The 19884-nt window shown below is 36.2% G+C and overlaps 1 protein-coding gene across 1 annotated transcript in view; it reads left to right on the top strand.

Moving 5' to 3' along the window:
• Nucleotides 1–457: 457 nt before the first annotated feature.
• Nucleotides 458–19884, top strand: part of tnn (tenascin N) — a 36686-nt gene continuing 17259 nt past the window's right edge. Inside the window, exons 1-8 of the mRNA XM_014031535.1 lie at nucleotides 458–625; nucleotides 7093–7293; nucleotides 7510–7710; nucleotides 7911–8285; nucleotides 13094–13227; nucleotides 13317–13446; nucleotides 16433–16615; nucleotides 17807–17896. Coding sequence (XP_013886989.1) covers nucleotides 7095–7293; nucleotides 7510–7710; nucleotides 7911–8285; nucleotides 13094–13227; nucleotides 13317–13446; nucleotides 16433–16615; nucleotides 17807–17896 — 1312 coding nt within the window. The 5' untranslated portion in view covers nucleotides 458–625; nucleotides 7093–7094. The remainder of the gene's footprint in view (nucleotides 626–7092; nucleotides 7294–7509; nucleotides 7711–7910; nucleotides 8286–13093; nucleotides 13228–13316; nucleotides 13447–16432; nucleotides 16616–17806; nucleotides 17897–19884) is intronic.

The raw sequence follows: 19884 nt of genomic DNA, 5'->3' as shown, positions 1-19884 counted from the left end.
TTTTTTTACCAGTCTCTGTCATTTTTATGCAATTTAGACTGAATGTCCTCTTTTCTTTCATTTTGCAAAATGATTTCTATCAAACACAACTACTGTTTTGTTGTCCTAAATCCTGTCTGGGTTTGTTTTGGCCTTAAACTCACCACTCAAAACCCTTTTTTTTTTGTTTTTTTACTGTAGTAAGATCTTTCTGCTTAAGATATTCATTCGAATTACCACTGTTTTTTCCCCTGCAATGACACAGGGAAGAAAATCAGTTTTTTATAAATTAGAAAGGAGGCTGAGACAAAAGACAATTGAGGTGAGAAAACTATTTAGGTAAAGAGAGTCAGTTACGTCTTCTCTTTCTCTACCCGTTTCATTCAACCACTGAAGGAGAAGAGAAATAGAGTCACTCCCAGTCTGAATACCCATTGGCCTGCAGGAGTTTGGGGAGATTTTAACATCTGAAGAGGGAGAGAGAGAGAGCAAAAGTCACTGGTCATGCAGTGATCTCTGTATTACTAGCTCTGACCTGTCAACAGGTGGCAGAGGGAGAAGTCTGGTGACTGAAATCCAGACTTTCAGAAAAAAAGGACACCAACCCAAAAAATTCAAGGAGGGAAACAAAGAAAAAACTTCAAGGGTAAGATACATTCATTTAAAATTTATAAAGCATTTGCTTCTCATAAATGCAGACGTTCAGACTAATTTTAATTAGAATAAAATATAGAACTTTGTAAAGAAGCATTTGAAAGGCCTGCAGTAATTTTTTAAATATTTTTGAAAGTTTTTTATATTTTTTATGCAAATCTTATTTATTCTTAATAACTGCCTCACTTTTTTCATTTAGTACATTTCTTTAGCAAAAACTATATTTATCTTTACAGCAGTTATCCCTGTTTATCTCATTTAGTGCACATTGTAGTGTCATCTAAAGTTTAGATTTCAAGTTTCCAAGACTAATGCTGTATTTGACATTGAATTTGAATGGCAGCACTGTTAAAAAATACTGGGATTCCTGATAAATAATGATTTTCTATATAAAATATATGAGAACTGATAGTATTATTAATAACGAAAAAAACTAATAGAATATTTGTGTTACTTGAGATTAGTTACATTTTCATTTAAAAAGACAGGCCTTTTTGATGATTTGTTCAAAATTTATAACTCTACAGACAGCATTACATCAAAATGATTATTTTTCCATTGCATCCTGTGATCACAGTAAAAGCTTGAGGAAACTGTGATTCACGGCTTCTTTATWTCACTTAGCTCTGTTGTGTTGAAGATGATTCCAAAATATTTTGTCAACATATCTACCAGAACCTTTTTTTTTCACCATAATACCTTAATATTTACTATAACTTTGGGACAATGAATATTCTCACAGGGCTGTTGATCCAGTAGATTTACGATTTATTGCTACTGTACTGGCTCAGGGAATACACAGAAGCCCTCACAAAATGAGCAACAGATGTGGACCCTCAGCTGTGCAAAATGATAGAGAAGAGGAGGAGAGAAAGTGAGGACACAGTGAAGGACAACTTTGAGTAGGTTTCTCAGAAAAGAAATCCAGAGGACATAACTGCTTTCAGGGAAACATCAAAACTCAATTTATGAAGTGGCTTTACTATCACTTAGTAAAAGTAACATAGCCCCACATGAAAACCACTGAAAACCCAATGCCCATGTTGCTTCATTTTTATTTTTTCATATGAAAGCACCGCTGAAGGAAAAAGAGCCTCAAAAGTTTCAGATGAAGGTCTGACTCGAGGTCTTCCTGTGAGGTGGCAGGAGGCAGCTATACAAATTCTTTGTTTATTCACATAGTCTCATTGAGAAAAAAGTTTCAATGGAGTCCTGGCCATGCAGGAAAACAAATAACTAGAAAATCTGCAATCAAAGCATCAACAAAGTCAAACACAATTGTTCTTTGAAGCTGTCTCAGCTCTCAAGGAGATTTTCAAAAGTACACGTTTCCCAAACTGGATACTTTTGTCCAGACAGAGTTTTGATAATTGCGGTTATTCCTTTGAGAAATTTACWATTTTTTTCCTGAAAGATATAAAGGATAAGTTGCTGGGAAAGAAACTCTTCTGCACAACTTATCACGTACATGTTGTCAAACATTTGTAGACCTATTGACATGACAGTGCTCTGAGATACAGATGTTATTCCCAAAATTAACTTTTTATCTACTTCTTTTAGACATTTTAGATTTTTCTGGAGATGAACTACGTGCTGATGTGAACCATTCTGTGTTCCTTTGGGGTTATAAAAGTTTTAKACTCCAAAGACAATCTCAAAATATTCAGTTGTCAGTCCAGTATGGTGCGTTCAACAAACCCTGGTAGTTTTTAACAAAAAAAAAAATGTCTGAAAGCTTTCTGAACTTACTTGGGCCATGGCAAATGATGAGCTGCTGCAACTCACTTTATAATGTTTAGATCACAGACAAATGTCTTGATATATTTTTCTATGTTCAATTTGTATAATTTAGAAATTATTATTCACCTATGTGGGTAAGCAACCTGGAAAAAGAAGAAGAAGAAGAAGAAGAAGAAAAGATACAAACCATGTATTAAATTTTACACCAAAAAAAAAAAAAAAAAAAAAAACCACAATTGTACTTCTCTGAGCAAATAAAATCAATTCAACATGTTTTTCTGATAGGTATATTAGTTTTGTATTGCCTAATAAATTTTTACTCACTTTTTTGAGGTTTCCAGAAATCTTCTTTGGGCCATGTCGCAGGTGATGATTACTTCTTTATTTAAGCCTTGAAATGCAAAACTCTAATGTTTCATGTCATAAAGTTTACGGACTTTTGTACAYCATTGTATACATTTTAGCTATATTTCAATCATTCATTTGCACATTATTCATTGCTTATCTGTCAACATACTGTATGCCTTCATTTCTCAAGCCACTCAACATTAATCTTGCAGACCAAACTTTTACCATTTAAACATCCTTCAGTTCAGTCAATCTGATTTAAGTACTCTAAATCGCTCAGTGCTCTCAGTTTCCTCTCTTCTAAACATCTAAATTTTCCCACAGCAGGACATTCTCAGTCAGTAGCARCCCTTCAGTGGAAAGTCAAAGTGTTATATCCTTCAAGAAAAACAAAAAAGAAGGTGTCTGAAAACAAATACAATCTTGCCAGGAGGTTTTAAGTTGAATCTCTTTGTGTACCAGAGCTTAGTGCCATGACTAYAACATCCTGTCTGTAACGTGGCTCACACAGTCAGGCAGATTTAAACAGAATCATTCCATCATTCATCCAAATACTGCTCACTTCATTTATCTTACTTTTCAGTTTATTATCCTTTACCCTTTTTCTTGCTCCTTCATTATTTCTTCTCCTAATTTGTCATGAAATGATCTCTGAGGTATATTCTTCAATTTTTTTTGCCAAAGTTGAAGAACCAGCATATGAAATAGTTTCGACCACCCTCAAAGCTAGAATAAATCCTTTGCCATATGTTATAGTTTGGATTGTGTGCACAGCTACCAGCCTCTGACCTCAAGTCTTTGACCAGCAGCACCTAAATAAACAGTGAAAGTGACGCAAAAAAAGGTCAAGAGTCTTTGGATTAGACTGTGTGCAAATGGCACATCAATTAATTTAATTACACATCAAGCGTCCCCCGCAAAAATGCAGCATTTCACACATAGCGCCACTTGATTTCAATCAAATCATCTGAATTCATTCCTTCACATTTACTTTGCTGAAAACCAGTTGAACCTGGCTGCGGAAAAAGTATCTGATAATATATTCTGAATTTCTTTGGAACCCTGCTGTAAATGTGACCAGAATCACAATGATGGGCAAATGACTGGTAGGATTCAGGTCTACTTGTTGATATTTTAACAATCTGGCCAACAATATGTCTAAATTGATTCATGAAATTGTTTGGGATCTTTTTTTTTATTTCTCTCTCTGCACATTTATTTTATTTATTTTTTTTTTACTTTTCCAGATGGTTTTTGCATTTGATGGTCAACGAGCCTTTTCTTTTTAAAGTAGGGTTTGTGGAAGATAAAACTCACCTGGAGAGTAAAAGCACAGCATGCGTAACTGGTGGCAGCCTGTCCGACTGCACTTTTGTTTATGATTTGAGTACAGAGCCTTGTAAAATCCATTATAAAGGGTTTTAAATTAAAATAGCACAAATGGTTGTAGACCCTCCCCTTTAAACTAACACCATGTTTGACGTTTTACTTTACCTGCATTTTTTACAGAGTAATCTTCTATTCTTCTTTATTAACTACAGGATATTTCATAAAGTGTTAATGCTTTTTGGAATGCTTACCTTAATGTTGTGTCTTTCCATGAACTCCACAAGTTCAATTTTTTATATTTCCCCACCACTTTTAATAATTTTTTACCAGAATGTTAAAATTAAACCAGAGCCCCTCAAATCCTCCGAAGGTTTAAAAAAAGGCACCCTTTTTCTAAAGCGTGTAATTTGGTTTCTCAGGGAAGCCACTACAAGGTTTTAAGTTAACATTACATCACTTTCATCAGACACAATGACATCATCTCTGCAGGCAAGTTTCTGCTCTTTCTGCAGCTGTGAAACGCCTGAGCGAGCACAACTCACAGCTAAGAGCCAAAGGATCTCCGGCAAAGCGATGACGGATCACTTTTTGCCGCTGTTTAATGTGGAATAGGAGCAATAACACACAAACACGCACACACTTTGGCAGTGACATAATGGTTCGAATTTCCTGAGATTGAATATAATTCTGAAACTGCTGCACAGTATTTCTGCTCTGAGAATTCAGAAGTAACTCTCTGTGAACCCAGAGACTCAGATACAGTTCAGTGCAACAAACAGCTACAGTTTCAGTGGTTTGATCCACATTCTGTAGTTTATGCCAAAGATATACTCTATACAAAATCTATACTCTATAGAAGCAAATGGAATATTATATATGTGGTCAATGAAGTTAATATACCATTACAGTCGGCAGTTACGTAGGTGATCATGTACCCTTTGTAATTAGTTTCTTCAGACTGAGTTGAAATGGCAGGGTTAAACAGAAGGTCCCTTAAACTAATAACTATTTTAGTGCTGCTCTTTATTCATTTAAAGTGTATGTACTGTATTCTTACAGACAGACTGAATCTGTTAATGTTAGTTTACACATGTATGAGTTTCTGTGGCCACTGTGGGATGAACAAAGACCCAGGTGACTGTGAGGTTTCAGTCAGGACACCCAGCCGGTTCGGATGTTTTCAGTCAACCCATTCTCACTCCCAAGTCGTCACATAATGACACTTTTCCAATGGTCMCTCTGCATCCGGTTTTGACGYGTCGGGTACCCCCCTCGCGTCAGTTATTGACGAGATGKGGTGGAATTCRTTGTCAGAATTTCAGAAAGTGTAGAAAATGCACAAATCTAACCGTCCCAAAGCCTAAAGTTACCTTTATTCACTCTAGACATCCTGTCCCTGACCCTAGTRYCTAAAATTAACCATGARCCCTGATCCSTAATATTATCCAATGAACCCAAGTCAAAGRCCCCTATATTTTGAGTCCCAACGYATCAAACCTGGATGCCGAGGGAATCTGGAAATGCCTGGTGCATCAAAAACTGAATCGACGGGTGTACCCGACGCGTCAAAATAAGACGCAGAGGGAACCTTGGAAAAGTGTCACTATGTGACGAGTCAGGAGTAACAATGTGTTATATCAGTCCAAATAAATGGACGTCATTAGCAGTTATCAGTCCCATAGAATGGCTTCAGACTGTCCCAACAGTGCCCCCTAGAGGGTTACCAGTGCCATATACAGTACATTGGAATGAAACTATCTACTACCGCCGGAGTCCAGTCTACTTTTTTGCAGCCCATGTCATTTTCTCTAAAATTAACCTTAGTGGCTTTGTGCCTCATGTTAACCAGATTGCATAAAAAACTTTGTGGTTTTATGCCTCTTATTAACCAGATTGCATTAAAAAAAACTTGGGGGCTTTATGCCTGAAACCATTCTATGGGACTGATAACAGCTAATAACGTCCATTTCATGGATGATAACATCCGGTCAGGATAAGTCCAGGAAACAGGCATGTTCAGTGGATCCAAAATACAATAATCTTTATTAAAAAAAACTTTGACGAGTCAGCAATAACTCACTTGGAGAAAAACAAGAAGAGCTGGGAGACAACCACACAATGAACTGACAAACACTGAGGACACAAAACTGAATACAAAGACAAACTAATGAGGGGTAAATAAAAAAAACAACACCTGTAGACATGTGAGAAACGGGAGTGAGGGCAGATAAACAGGACAAAACGGAAAAACACAGGGATTCACACAGAAAATGCCTAACAGAAAATATACAGAAAGACACAGATATGACAGTGACAAACACACTTTCAACAAGGAAGTGAGCCAAAAGGTCAAAATCCTCCATATTTGTTCCTGAACTGATGCAATGAAGTTTCACATGTTTGAATACCAAAGGACATTTTGACACAAAAATACCATTACTGGTCATTTAAATGGTTTCATGCAACAATTGATATTATTAAAACAAATAAGCTCACAAAAAAGTCCACCATTATTTATTAACAATATGTTTTTTAAATAGTTAACCAGTTGTTTCTATGGTTTCACATGAAATTCAAATTCAGAATACCATTAAAAAAAGAAAATAAAAACTTAGTTTTAGTGTGTGGCATGTATCTAAAACCTGCATTTTGCACTGGTTTAACCATCAAAAGTTCATGTCCTGTGTGAACTTGATGTCTTCTACACACAAATGAAGACTTTTAAAAAAAAACTGTTATTTCTTTATTTTTCATGAGACAATAACAATCTAAAGCAATACAGATAATTAACCTTATAACACAAGGAAAAGAAAAAAAAAAGCTCACAGAGCTCAAATAAAGCCTCTCTTTGTGTGAGGCCAAACCATAAAAACAAATTATGCATAAAATCATAAAAAAGCTATCAACATTACAATAAGCAATTAGAATAAACTTAGAAGAAGTCATAACAGTTATAAAAAGCAGTCAAAAACTCTTTCAAGACTTGTTTTTTTACAATGTTTTGATGACTTACCAAGTGTTTGCTTTTACATTGATTTGCAGCAATGACCACCCAGCAGTTGTGGATGGTCCTGTTCCTACTGACCCTGCTCTGCACTGTGTCACACTGTGTAAGCTCCAAGGACAACCAGCCAGAGCCTTCAAACCCACAGCAGGAGCTCACCTTCAGCCACGTCTACAAGATTGATGTCCCAGGAAGCTCCAGTTGCACCCTAGAACAGCTGCCRAGCCAGGATGAGACAGGTCATTCACACAAGACATAAATCAAAAATAAAGAGAGTCAGCTGAAAACAATCAAGGATGAATTCAGGAGTTATTCAATATGAATATGTGTTTACAGTAAATACAGTATTTCAGGTAACAGGACAGAGTACTTCAACAGTGTTTTTACTTTGGGATMAGATRATCAGAACTTATATTTTATGACTTYATGAAAGTGAATTTGTCACATTTTTGTAGGTCTTCATAAAGATACGATTATAAATGGAGAAAAYGGCATTACCTTCAAACACAATATCAGGCTGCAGACACCCAAGTGTGATTGTGAGGAGTCGGAAAGCTTCAAGAATCTTTTGTACAGAGTCAATGGATTGGAGGAAGAGGTCAACTATCTAAAGACCCAGTGCACACAGGGATGCTGCGGAAGAGGTGGTGCAGTAGGTAAGCTCTAACAAGTAGTAAAGCTGCTAAAGGATGGAATCAGCTTTTTCACAAGAGGGAGAAGAAACTGAAAGCTGGGTTTTCAGGAGAGAAGAAAAAATAACGCAAACTCTAAACAGAACCAATCAATAAGGAACTGAGCTAAAAAAACGTTTACAAATTGCTGCAAACTAATTCTTTTTAATCCTGTTTTTCTAAAGGTGTAGACACAAGCTGCAGCGGTCACGGTATTTACCAGCACGACACATGYAGCTGCCTCTGTAACCTGGGATGGGAAGGCCCAGATTGCTCTGTGTCCTCCTGTCCTGATGAGTGCAACGACAACGGTCGGTGTGTGGATGGGAAATGTGTGTGCTATCAGGGCTACACAGGAGAGGACTGCAGCCAGCTGACGTGCCCCGACAACTGCAAYGATAAGGGACAGTGTGTGGAAGGAAAATGCGTGTGCTTCCCACACTTTACTGGTGAAACCTGCAACACCCYGAAGTGTCACAATGACTGCGCCGACAATGGGCAGTGTGTGAACGGACAATGCATCTGTGATGAGGGATTTCATGGGGAAGACTGCTCATCAGGTAAGCCAATCAAATCCTAAATACAAATGTTTTGTATTATTTATGGTTGTTTGAACTTACTTTTAAATGTAACAACATATTATTTGTGCAGTTTTAATCTAAATAAAATGGTTCCATTTAGAAACTCACTTTTAACCTTGTTATAAAAAATGTCCACAGGGCATTTTTCTGTGTTAATAGTTACATCACAAGCATAAAAAAACTTTCAGCACCACAGCACAGATTTAATGAGCTTGTATCTAGATTTACATGGTTTCATACACAGAAGACAGCACATTAGCAACAAAACATGTTGGTTTTAAAATGCCAGTTTGAAAGATCAAAAATGAATAAAAATGCAGGCAGTATTAGTGGTCAGGCTGTGRAATGGCAGGCAGGCAGATAAGAAGCTATTGTACAGGCAATCTCCCTGAGGCAGAGGAAACAGAGGATGAAAGAAAAACAAGAATAGAACTTGTTGCTAGACTGAAGTTTGAGGGYAAGCCAAGTGTTGCCCAACTGGGAAAACAACATCCTGGTGATGAGTTCAAAGGAGCCTAGTGGAGATATAATGTGTGATATAAAAAAATGATGAGAASCAGTTGTGTCAGGTAATGCCACATCCATCTATACATTCTGAAAGAGACAGTGGACAACTTGCACAGGGAGGAAAGAAAAGGGAGGGATAAATGAAATCAAAGCCTTCCAGCCTGTTGCGATCAGAGAGAGGCTGCAGGACCTTTGGTTATAGCATCTGATAAGGCAGGCTAAGAAAACAAAGCCTCGTATTAAACAGAAAAAATGCATCTTACTCCCTCCTGTTTGTTGCAAAATGCAGACGTATAATTACTTCAAGATTCTATAAATAAACCACCAAAAGTACCTTCATCCGAGCATGCATTAAAGAAGAATCAATACATGTTAAATGGGTTTGGAGCAGCTCTCCATGGGCATGTCTCTACCGGCATCAGACACAGAACAGGCAGTTACTAATAACATGAAAATAKAGGTTTGTGACCTGCTCAATGCTGCCTCATAGACTTGAACCAAAAGACAGGATTGGTCTGGAAGATTGATACGACAACAAGTTTTTAATGTATCTTGGTGTTAAGCCATACACAGATTTTCATACTAGCAGAAGTATTTTAAAGTCTATTCTCTGTTATACAGGGAGTCAATGTAAGGACTTCATTATCAGGGTACTGTGAATTCATTTAAACCGAAACCCTCAGACTTTTGGACCACTCTCATAAAAAAAAGAAAAAAATAGAAAAAAAAAGCAAAGTTCTCAAAAGCGGACTTAACGTTCTCACCCACATAGCATTCACTCAAATTTTATTGAAATGAAGAGAAGGGGGTTATAATTACAATTGCTTTGAGTAGCCCTCTCTTTTGTAATAATTATATTTTAAAAAAATGATTTGTCATACTAAATTAAAATTCACAATTATAATATAAATAAAGTCTTTATAACATTCTTCAGACAATCTATTTTTGTCTCCACTTGTTTTATTGTGTTCAAGTTCATCTATGACCTGTTTGTTAAGGCATTTCTTAATAAAGAATATGTGAGCGAGACATTCCATTTACAATCAAAAATAATTGTTTTTCWATACTCAAGTTCATATACTACTGTGAATAGTCTGTTGCTTGAGTTGAAGTGATGTGATTGACRAATTTGAAAATACAGTTAAATGTTCATTGTTGTTCTAAATCAGGGGTGGTTAKCTTGAGGGCCACTATCCTGCATGTTTTAACTGGTTTCCTGGTTCAACACACCTCATCCCATGACTGATCTACCTTAAATTCTGCAGATGGCTGTTAATCACATTCATGAAAATCAGATGTGCTGACCAAAGAAATGAATAAAACGTGCAGGGTAGTCACACTTTAAGATCAAAAATGGACTTTCCATGTGTTGGAAAAAAAAAAAGGTAAAACCTGTTGGAGTGATACGAGTTAACAATGCGATACAGCAATGCGATCTCATAGCAACATGCATTAATATTATTTCACCACTTCAGGCACACTTTGCAAATGACTCATAAGCACTTAACCTTACCGATTGTGCAATTACATAGCCCCTCTGCAATTCTTTTTTATTTACATCCACATACAAGTGGAAGAAAATACAAGCAAAAAAAATGCAAGGAGATCATGTCATGTCGTAAAACTGTGTGACAAATGCATCACTTCATCACACCAGTTTGCAGAAACACATATATTTACAAGAAGTGGTGTGTAAGGATGAGAAGAAATGCAAAATCCATAAGTTGCTACTGTACTGGGCATCATCTTTGTATTCAAATATTGTAACTTTGATGATTTCTTTCATCAAGTATTTAATACTTCAGTTTATGCAAATAACATTTTGAAGGGCCAATAATCTGAATTAATGTTTTAAAGGCTATTTGAGTAAAATAAATCAAGATTTCTCACTTTCAACAATGAATCTTTTCAAATGAAAGACAGATTAGTTATGTACTTTCAACCAAAAACTGCACAATCTCAAATTAGTTCAGGTGAATACCAACAGTCTATTAGAGCTCCGTTAAGAATATCTCAGTCAAAAAGCAATTATTTTCTTCTAAGTAATTATTTTCTTCTAAAATGAACAACTGCTTATTTTTAATCTATGGCTTGTTTCAAATTACAGCTTTTTCTGATTAATCTAAAAAAAACATGGTTGTGATCAATGTGACCATTTTAGTTGATTTTGTGGATTTCAAAACATCTCCAGAGTGTTTTTAGATTAATCAGCTGAAAGGGCCTTTTCAGTGGGCTGACCCATGACCACAGCAGTTTTGACAGCTTGATGACTAATAACATCAGGTCAAATAATACCTCAGGAATATAACAACAGCTGTCAGTCTTTTGGACCTCCAGCTTGATTTTCACCCTGGGGGAAAATTGTTACCTTTCTTGCTAAATACTCCGCTCACCCAGCCACTCAGACAGAACTGCCTCAGGTGCAGATTACAAAATTGCATTCTGAAACAATCTAAGGCCAGGAAAGCAAAGACATGAGCAGTGGCAGCCAAGCATGGACAGTGGATTCTAGCTGCAAGAATTAGTTCCACACAAATACAAACGTTTCAGCATAAATCAGGGGCATAAAATTAGTTTGTTTTTGTTTTTTGGGGCCATAAAGCAATTTTGGTATATCTTCTTGCACAACAAATTTACAATATTTCATTTCATAATCAGCTCTTTCTCATACAATAAGTGAATAAAGTAAGGTAAAAAATAAATAAAATAAAGTGCTCAAAGCAACTCCTGTGCTTCTGATTCTGAGCCATAGTTTTAGAAACCTGAAGGTGATAAATAGTTCAGACTTCACAGTAACAGCTCAGGTGTGTTGAACCTTGGCTTTTTTCATGCTGTTTTGCTCCATGGTTTTCAGAGAATAGCTACAGACAAATCTGCAGTTTCATGTGTAGGTGCTATTGAACCAAATCCAATATTAATAGTAGCACCATGTCAAAGTGAAAGCTGGAATGGAAAAGGAAAGTGGGAGGTAAGAAAAAAAGTATGCTGTGTTGTTTTAAGGTGTTGGCAGTAATAGTAGTAACAGCGCTAAAACAGTTGAGATATTGTTTGTTTTTTGAAGCTACATTACACTTCAACATATGTATGATGGATATCTCCACTTAGTGATGATAGGAGTTTGGCTTTTGAATCACAAAGTCAGGCCTATCCTGTGTGGAGAAGTGTCAAATGCTTTATCGTATAAAAATAATTTATTAACGTAGAAATCAGTTGTCTCTTTACAATGCAAACTTTGTTTTAGCTTCAAAACAGCCCACGTTTCCAGCCTTAACATGTGAATTTATTCCTTCCAACTACTTTGACATATCTTATTGCACCAGGTTTCAAGAAATTCCTGCTTTAAAGGAGGGATATTGTGTATAATGTCATTCCTTCATCAAAAACATATCCAGAGTGTTGCTTTGACTCATTCATGTGTTTGATAAGTCCTTGGATCTCCTTTAGTAGCCACGTGGAGCTGCCCATACAATTGCTGGTACAAAACTCCACCTACAGTATTTACACAAAGCTCCTCCCTGGAGCTCAGTCTGCACCCAAACTCCTGCCCCATAGAGCACCTTTCCTCTGATGCATTGTTGTATAAATGTGCTGAAGTGGGAGTGTCTGAAATGGTGGGAGGTTCTTAAAGAGGCAGAGGCCAATTTCAAGGCACTTAGATATATATTTTTGATATATAATAAAAACTGAAGGTAATAAGTTACTTTGTTGTACCTAGAAAGTACCAGTTGTACCATGGTAAAAAAAAAAAAAAAAACGACAAAACATCAAGCTCTTCTGGTTACCCAAAATTTCCTTTGATATGTGTGTCTCTTTATAACATATTTTAGTTTATAAAATTTACAGCTGAATAGAATTTATTTTTATTAATCATACTCACAAAGAATATTTCTTGGTTGTAGGTATGCTCACTCTTGCACAGTGTGTCTGTTCTTCAACTACAGAGTGTGCATTATTTCTTACCAACTTCTTGTCCTCTCTTCCATCATCTCCACAGAAATGCAATGACCTCATGCCGTAGGACCAGAAACAAAATAAAACAATGTTTCTTTTCTGTTTGTATAAACTCCAGCTTTCGAAATAATGGATTAATATAGTCTAGTTCAAGGGTATATCTTTCACTGTTGTTGCAAAGCAATTAGATTTTCAGGACTTTTATAGAAATGTATTATGTGCTATTAAGACTGACCACAAGAAAAAGACAACAGCAACAAATAAACCTTATTACACTCTGTTACAGCCAGTATTTTACAAAGGCGCACATTTCTCTGTTGCTCTCTCAGTCACTGGACCTCAAGGTCTGCAGCTGGTCCAAAAGACTGACAGCTCTCTCCTGGTTGAGTGGGAGTCTGCTCGTGGGGCTGAGTATTATGTATTGACATATCATCCTAAATATGACGAGGGTGCCATGCAGCAGGTATGTTTATCTACTCATGRTCCTACAGAACACATTGAGTAGAACCTTATTCTTCTGCCACAAATTTAAAGTCTTTCAATTCACTGTAGGTTCAGGTTCCAAACACAGAGGAGTCCTACTTCATCACTGATCTGACTCCAGGGGTCACTTACATTGTCCAAGTCTATGCCGTCATCAAGAAGATCAGAAGTGAAGCAAATGTGATTGAAGTAACCACAGGTGAGCACCGACGGCACTATAAACATTATGAACTCGTAATTATATGCTGCCTGGCCAACAAAAAGGAGGCCGCTCCTCGTAAAATTTTGTTGGATCGCTTTAAATTTAATTACAGAGTGTTTTGGGCATGACAAAGTTTGAAAGTTTCAATTTACTTTTGTTTTTATTTTATTTTATGTGAAGCGCTTTGTGATTTTATATCTAAGAAAGGTGCTATATAAATAAACTTTACTTACTTACTTTACTTACTTCAAAAAACTTTTCAAAGTAACATAATTTACTATTTTCCAAAGTTGCTATATTCTTCTCAAGGTATTTAAAGGTAGAAATTTTAAGATTAAAGAAAAAAGTGGTGATTTCTGAAAGTGGGATGATCCAGTTTTAGGTATGATTGAAAAACTCTTTATCACCGACCATCGAAGGACAAAGGCAACCGCATTGGAGTAACCACAATTCAAGATGGAGTGCAACCTTCACAGAGATAGGAGTGACTAATTAAGTCAGCTTTGCATCACTTTAGCTAAAATCTGAGGGGCTAGAAGCTAAATTTCATTCCAAACACAAACTCTGAGCACTGACAAACCTACAAGATCTGACAATACAAGTGTTCAATATTTGATTTGAAAGGTGGTGGGTGATATGCATTTAATTTTGCTTTTCAATTTATTCAGCTTAACTTGCTGCGCTAAAAAGCAATGATTAAATAGGCAAAGTGTTTCATTACAGGCTCTGCTTTGTCAGGCAATAAATAATATGGTAATCTCGAGGAAATGACTGCGGGGATGTRTTTACTGTAAGCTGTGGCTCAAAGATGTGGTAGCAGACAGATGTGTAGAAGAAGGGATTACTTAACTAAATTGATGGTRGTAAATGAGAGCCAGAGAGAGCCAGAGATGAGTTTGATTTGGATGTGTGGTTTGAAAAAAAAATAAAGCATTAAAATTACACATGGTGCCATTCATGAGAATAAGAAAACACAGCATATTGGCATATTGCTGCGTGAAGACTACACTGAAATAGGCAGTTTTTTTTTTTACTTCAAATTATGGTCTACTTCAAAGACACATTAAAGTGAATGTTTCTTTTACTTTCTTTAAGCCAACAAAAATATGTTAACCTTTTTCATTTGTTTGGTTGGATGGTTTTCTGCATCTTTTCTCACTATATGTTATTAATCCAGTGGGATATTTTGGCCATGGGTAAAATTCACTACTGTCCTTTGGTCCACATCTGTAAATAAAAGTTAAATGTTAAGCATTTTCTTGTGTACAGAAATGTCTGAATGAAACCTGTGATGTAAAACACATAGATGCAGTCAGTTGCTGTTTTTTAGGTAATTGTGTCCAAGTAGAGTAACATTGCATTGTGGAATTTGACCTTAAACATTAAAAACTGACAAATTAAAATAATCTTTTGAAGAATTTCTCAATTCATATGCTGTTGCACATACCTCCCATAATAAAAGCAATGTGCAAATTAAGATTTAATTAGATAAAATGAACTAAAACCATTTTAGTAGAATCTACACTGTGGTTTTACATCATCCTTTTATGACTATGTTCTTCTCCTGCCCTTCTGCATAAATTTCTATTTGTGCAGCTTTATATGCTCATTTGTTCCAGCTTAAAGATGATCTGCACAGTAAGTTCATTTAGTTTCTTTTATAACAGTGAACATTTAAACCCAGTTGGTACAGACCTCGAAGAGGTAAGAAAATAATTAATCATCTGCAACTTTTTTTAGGTACACTTCGCCAATACATGGTAAAATATTCTCATTTTTCATTCAGAACGGCCTTAAGTTTTTGTGGTTTCAATTTAACTTTGGAAACATTGCTCATATCATATCCACATTATAATGTCAAAGTTGCAGCTGATTTGTCAGCTGCACATCCATAACGCAAAATTACAATTTTATTACATTTTGATTGATTAGATTGAGATCTGGTGACTGGAGACCACAGAAGTCCAGTGAAATGAGACTCACCAGACCAGACAATGTTTAATCTTTTAATGTCCAATTTTGTGCTAATTAAAGACTCTGTTTTCTGTTCTTAGCTGACATGAATGGCATCTTGCGTAGTCTTCTGCTGCTGAAGCCTAAGGCTGGACATGCTTTATGTTCAGACGTTCTACAAACCTATTTTGGAACAATTGGCTATTTGAGATGCTGTTGTTATTATCTCGAACCAGTCTGCCCATTCTCCTCTGACATCAACAAGACATTTATGTTCACATAAATGCCTCTCATTGGATATATTCTGTTTGTTGAACTGTTCTCTGTCAACTCTAATGTTGGTTATTTATGAAAATCTCAGCAGAACAGCATTTTCTGAAATACTCAGACTGAACCGTTTGGCACCAAGAAAAATGTCACCTAAATTACCTTTCTTTCCCATTCTGATGCCTGGTTTGAATTTCAGGAATTTAACCATGTCATCTTGTATGGATACTAAAAAGATTCAGTTGGCACCACATGATTGGCTTACTAGCCTTACAAACAACTGAAAAGGTGTACAGTATTTAAGGTGGCCAGTGAATGTTCAGTTTTGGTTTTGAGACACTTAACAAGTTTATTTAGAGTGGTTCATAAAAGTGACATCTAATCATGTTTATTTCTTCTTTACATGGTTAGTCTAACCTGTAATTTTAAACCAAGTCCCATAAAGTGCAGCTCATAAACTATCTTAATTCATTTTTTATTTATTTTTTTTTGCACTTGCTGGTCTCTTTAAAAATGTTTCTGGTATACATTTTTGCCCTGTAACAGTTGTTCTTCATTTGGACAGATCCAGTAAGTGACTCAAACTTCTGTACAAACATGGAAAATATAAAGTTATATTTGGAATGGGTTAAAAACAAAATAAGGAACTAAAGAATCAGCTCAGGAGCMTGAGCAGAGTACATGCTTTTTATCCCCTGTGTTTTGTTGGAGACTTTTCTGCATGATGTTAGTGTCTGTACACGCTGTCCTCTTTTCTCCCCAGATGTCTCAGCTATTGATGATATCCGAGTTCTTGGTCAGACAGAGGTTTCTATCCAAGTGGACTGGAAAAACCCACAGGCAGAAGTGGATTACTTTAGACTGAAACACACTGACTTGTTTGGACAGGAGGAGGGGCTGAAGGTACAGATGAGCCAAGAGGCACGCACCAAACACACTATTGTGGGTAAGTCTTGTCGCAGAAGAATGTCTGTTAGCACAAGAAGTAAAATCAGTTAMAGAACATATACTTACCTAGTAATTTATTGATAAGAAATGTCAATAGATTATTATATATATTTCATACCATACAACTTTTTATAGCAATGCAGTCTGGCTGATTTAATAAAGAAACATGTTGCAGTAATCCAGCCTGGAAGTTATGAAAGGATGAATTACTGACTCAAGATGCCTTTTAGACAAAATGACCTTCAAATTGGACAGTCTCCTCAACTGAAAAAGGCAGGATTTAACAATCGAGTATATATGTACATGCCCAATTTCACTCCCAGATTGGTGACATTCTGTTTGTCAAACTGAGCCAGAGAGGAAATGTTGTTGCTGGAGTCCCGTGTCATTAGATGGAAACAATAGGAAATTTTCATTAAAATTCAAGAAGTTTAAAGCCATCCAATACCAGGTAATCAAGTAGAGGTTGGATAGAGAGAGCACCAGCATGCTTCAGAGGAAAATAAATCTGACAACCATCAATCAGCATAAAAATAAAAAAAGGTATGCCATGTTTATGAAAAATAGCATCTAGTGGCAACAGGTATGGAATGAAAAAAGAAGGGGTCCAAAAATGGAGCCTTGTGGTGCCCTCCGCTAAAGAGGTGCTAATGAGGACTTAAAGTTTGGTAAGGTAAGACCTGAACCATTTGAGGGCTGATCCTGTGATATATATGCACTGTTCCAGCCTAGAGATGAGGATGTCTTGGTCAGTGGTGTCAGACGTTGATATAAGGTCTAAAAGAATATAGATAGACTCACCAGAATCCAAGGTTAAAAATATATCATTAATTATACTTTATTAGTGCTGTGATGAAACCTAAAATCAAATGATCCTCCATGATTCAAGACTTTAGCTTTAATTACAGTACAAAAGAAACCAAACAGTATTTGTAACAGTATGATATGCGGTGTTTCAAATCTTTGTTGCCTTTAAATCATTAAAAATAATTTATTTCATTTGGTCTTTTTAGATTTTTTATAGCTTTAAGGTTAAATAAATCACTAAAGTTATTTTTAAATTAAAAAATACAACTTTTTATGAAAAGGTCTTCATTTTCTTGTCTGCTTTATGTAAAAACTTGTATAATAAAATACAAGAATACATTTTTCTCAATTTGGAGTTTTATGGGGATGTATCTTTCTGCAGGTCTGTATCCAGGGACAGAGTACCAGATCTCAGTGCAAGCTATCAAAGGAGACACTGAGGGAAAATCTTCCTTTGCCACTGGTGTCACAGGTCAGTTCATGGGTCGCGGAACTTAATCCGTCTATTTTTATCAATAGGCAGAAATTGAGCTCAATGGCTTTCAAGAAATTAATTGYGCTGAGACTGCATTTATAGGAGACAAAAAATCTGTCTGAGCGTGAGTGMCATGAAATGGGAACTCTGCCGCATGCGGAACTGAAGAATCAATGAAAAACAAATTGCTGTCTTCTAAGTTTGGAATATCCTGCAGAGTCAAAGACAACACTTCATTTTTAAGTAATCACTGGTCAGATTTTAGAACAAAAAAACAGATCATGCACACACGCATTTCATTAAGCAACCTTTTATTACCTTCTCCTTTCAGCCAGTGATAACAAATAATACATTTAGTCATCAAAAATCCCCAATTATAGGTTAGTGAACTGCTTACATCAGAATAATTTGCACAGGTTTTAAAAACAGTGGTGAGCGGTGTCACAGAGGGGAAACATGATCTGAATCTTCCAAATATAAGATGCTCCCCCATGGTTAAGATGAGAGGGGCCTATGATTTACAGATCCCATCTGGCAATGCTGAATGTCAGCATGTCGCTTCAGTCATGTTCAGGGGTTTCAGTACGTGACGTGGAATTCATTTCTCAGCTGCACCTCAACCGCTTTTCTTGACATTCAGAAGAGTGTGCAACAGCACATGTCTCATTATTCTCTTCTTCTGTCTCTTTCTTTGTCCTTACTCCTCCATCTTCACTCTCATCCACCTTCTGAGTGGGCTTAGTTAGGAAGGAGTCTCTGCTTTGATGCTTCTTCATTTTTTTAGAGATGGAAGAAGCCAATTTAATGATTTTTAGTCATCAGGCTTCGTGGGATATTTCCAAGCATCCCTTTACATCTTATGAAGCCAGACAGGTACTCAGAGCTTCCTGTCTTTGCAAATGATTTTTTTTTCTGTTGACCTGCCACCTACGTGCACAGTAATTGAGTGTGCATGTATTTGTGTGTGCGAAGAGACTAATCTACAGCAGACAGGCTGTGGCTTGCCTCCAYGTTAGCTGCAATCCTTCATTTTAGGTATAACACGAAAGGGCTTAGAGGTGATTGAAGAGGATAGTCCTTGGCTCTGTTTCCCAGAGCGGCTGTGCTCATTTCGTCATGACTGGCATGGCGTAAAAAGGAGAACACAGTCACATTTTATCTCAGCAAGCATGCTGTTTGCCTCTGGCTAGCATGGATATACAATGGTGAGTGATAAAAGAAACACAAAGAGGGAAATATGGGAAATATCATGCAGGCAAGCAGTAATAAAGAAAAAAATATGACAATTGGTGCTGAACTGACAGACATAAAAAAGTTTAAAATGAGCTAAACTACTGCTGTGCAGAAACAATGTAGGGTGAGAAATTGAAATGTTTATAAGAAAAAGAAGAAGAGAAGGGAAAGGTATAAGAATAATGAGTCTCAGTAAAGCTGTTTCTGTAACTTTATTTAAGTAAATAATGGATTACTGAGTATGGCGGCTTTTATGGAATAAAACTAAAGGTTGTCTCCAGAGGCAATGGAAGATAAATTTGTGAACATTTCTGTTTTACTTTTATCATCTATCTTTTCCAATTCTTCTTACTTGTTTCACGTCACTGAAAGACAAAGGCACATTACTGTATCAGACATGTGTGCATTGTGTCAATTTGTTAACAAAATATCTGATGAAGTACAGGACAGATTTTAATAAAACTTACAGAAAGCAGTTATTGTATTTACATCTCACACTGGTTAAATGTTGCAGCTCCATTCAAGATGTTCAGGCCAAATGGTCTTAAATCAAAATTTAGTGTAAAGAAGAAAGTCATTCACAACACCTTGATTTATAATCAGAAAATATTTTATATATTTAAAAAAATATTGAGCTTAAAATGTTTATTTGAAATTCAATACACTTAAGACATTTTTTCTGGGCTCTGCACTTCATCTTTGGGAGTTTCCATCAATATGAAACATATCAGTAACACACACACACACACACA

This window comes from Austrofundulus limnaeus, unplaced genomic scaffold (genome assembly GCF_001266775.1).
Source record: "Austrofundulus limnaeus strain Quisiro unplaced genomic scaffold, Austrofundulus_limnaeus-1.0 Scaffold6, whole genome shotgun sequence".
Lineage (NCBI taxonomy): Eukaryota > Metazoa > Chordata > Actinopteri > Cyprinodontiformes > Rivulidae > Austrofundulus > Austrofundulus limnaeus.
Note: the sequence above shows the minus strand (reverse complement) of the source record. Positions and strands in the feature narration are given on the sequence as shown.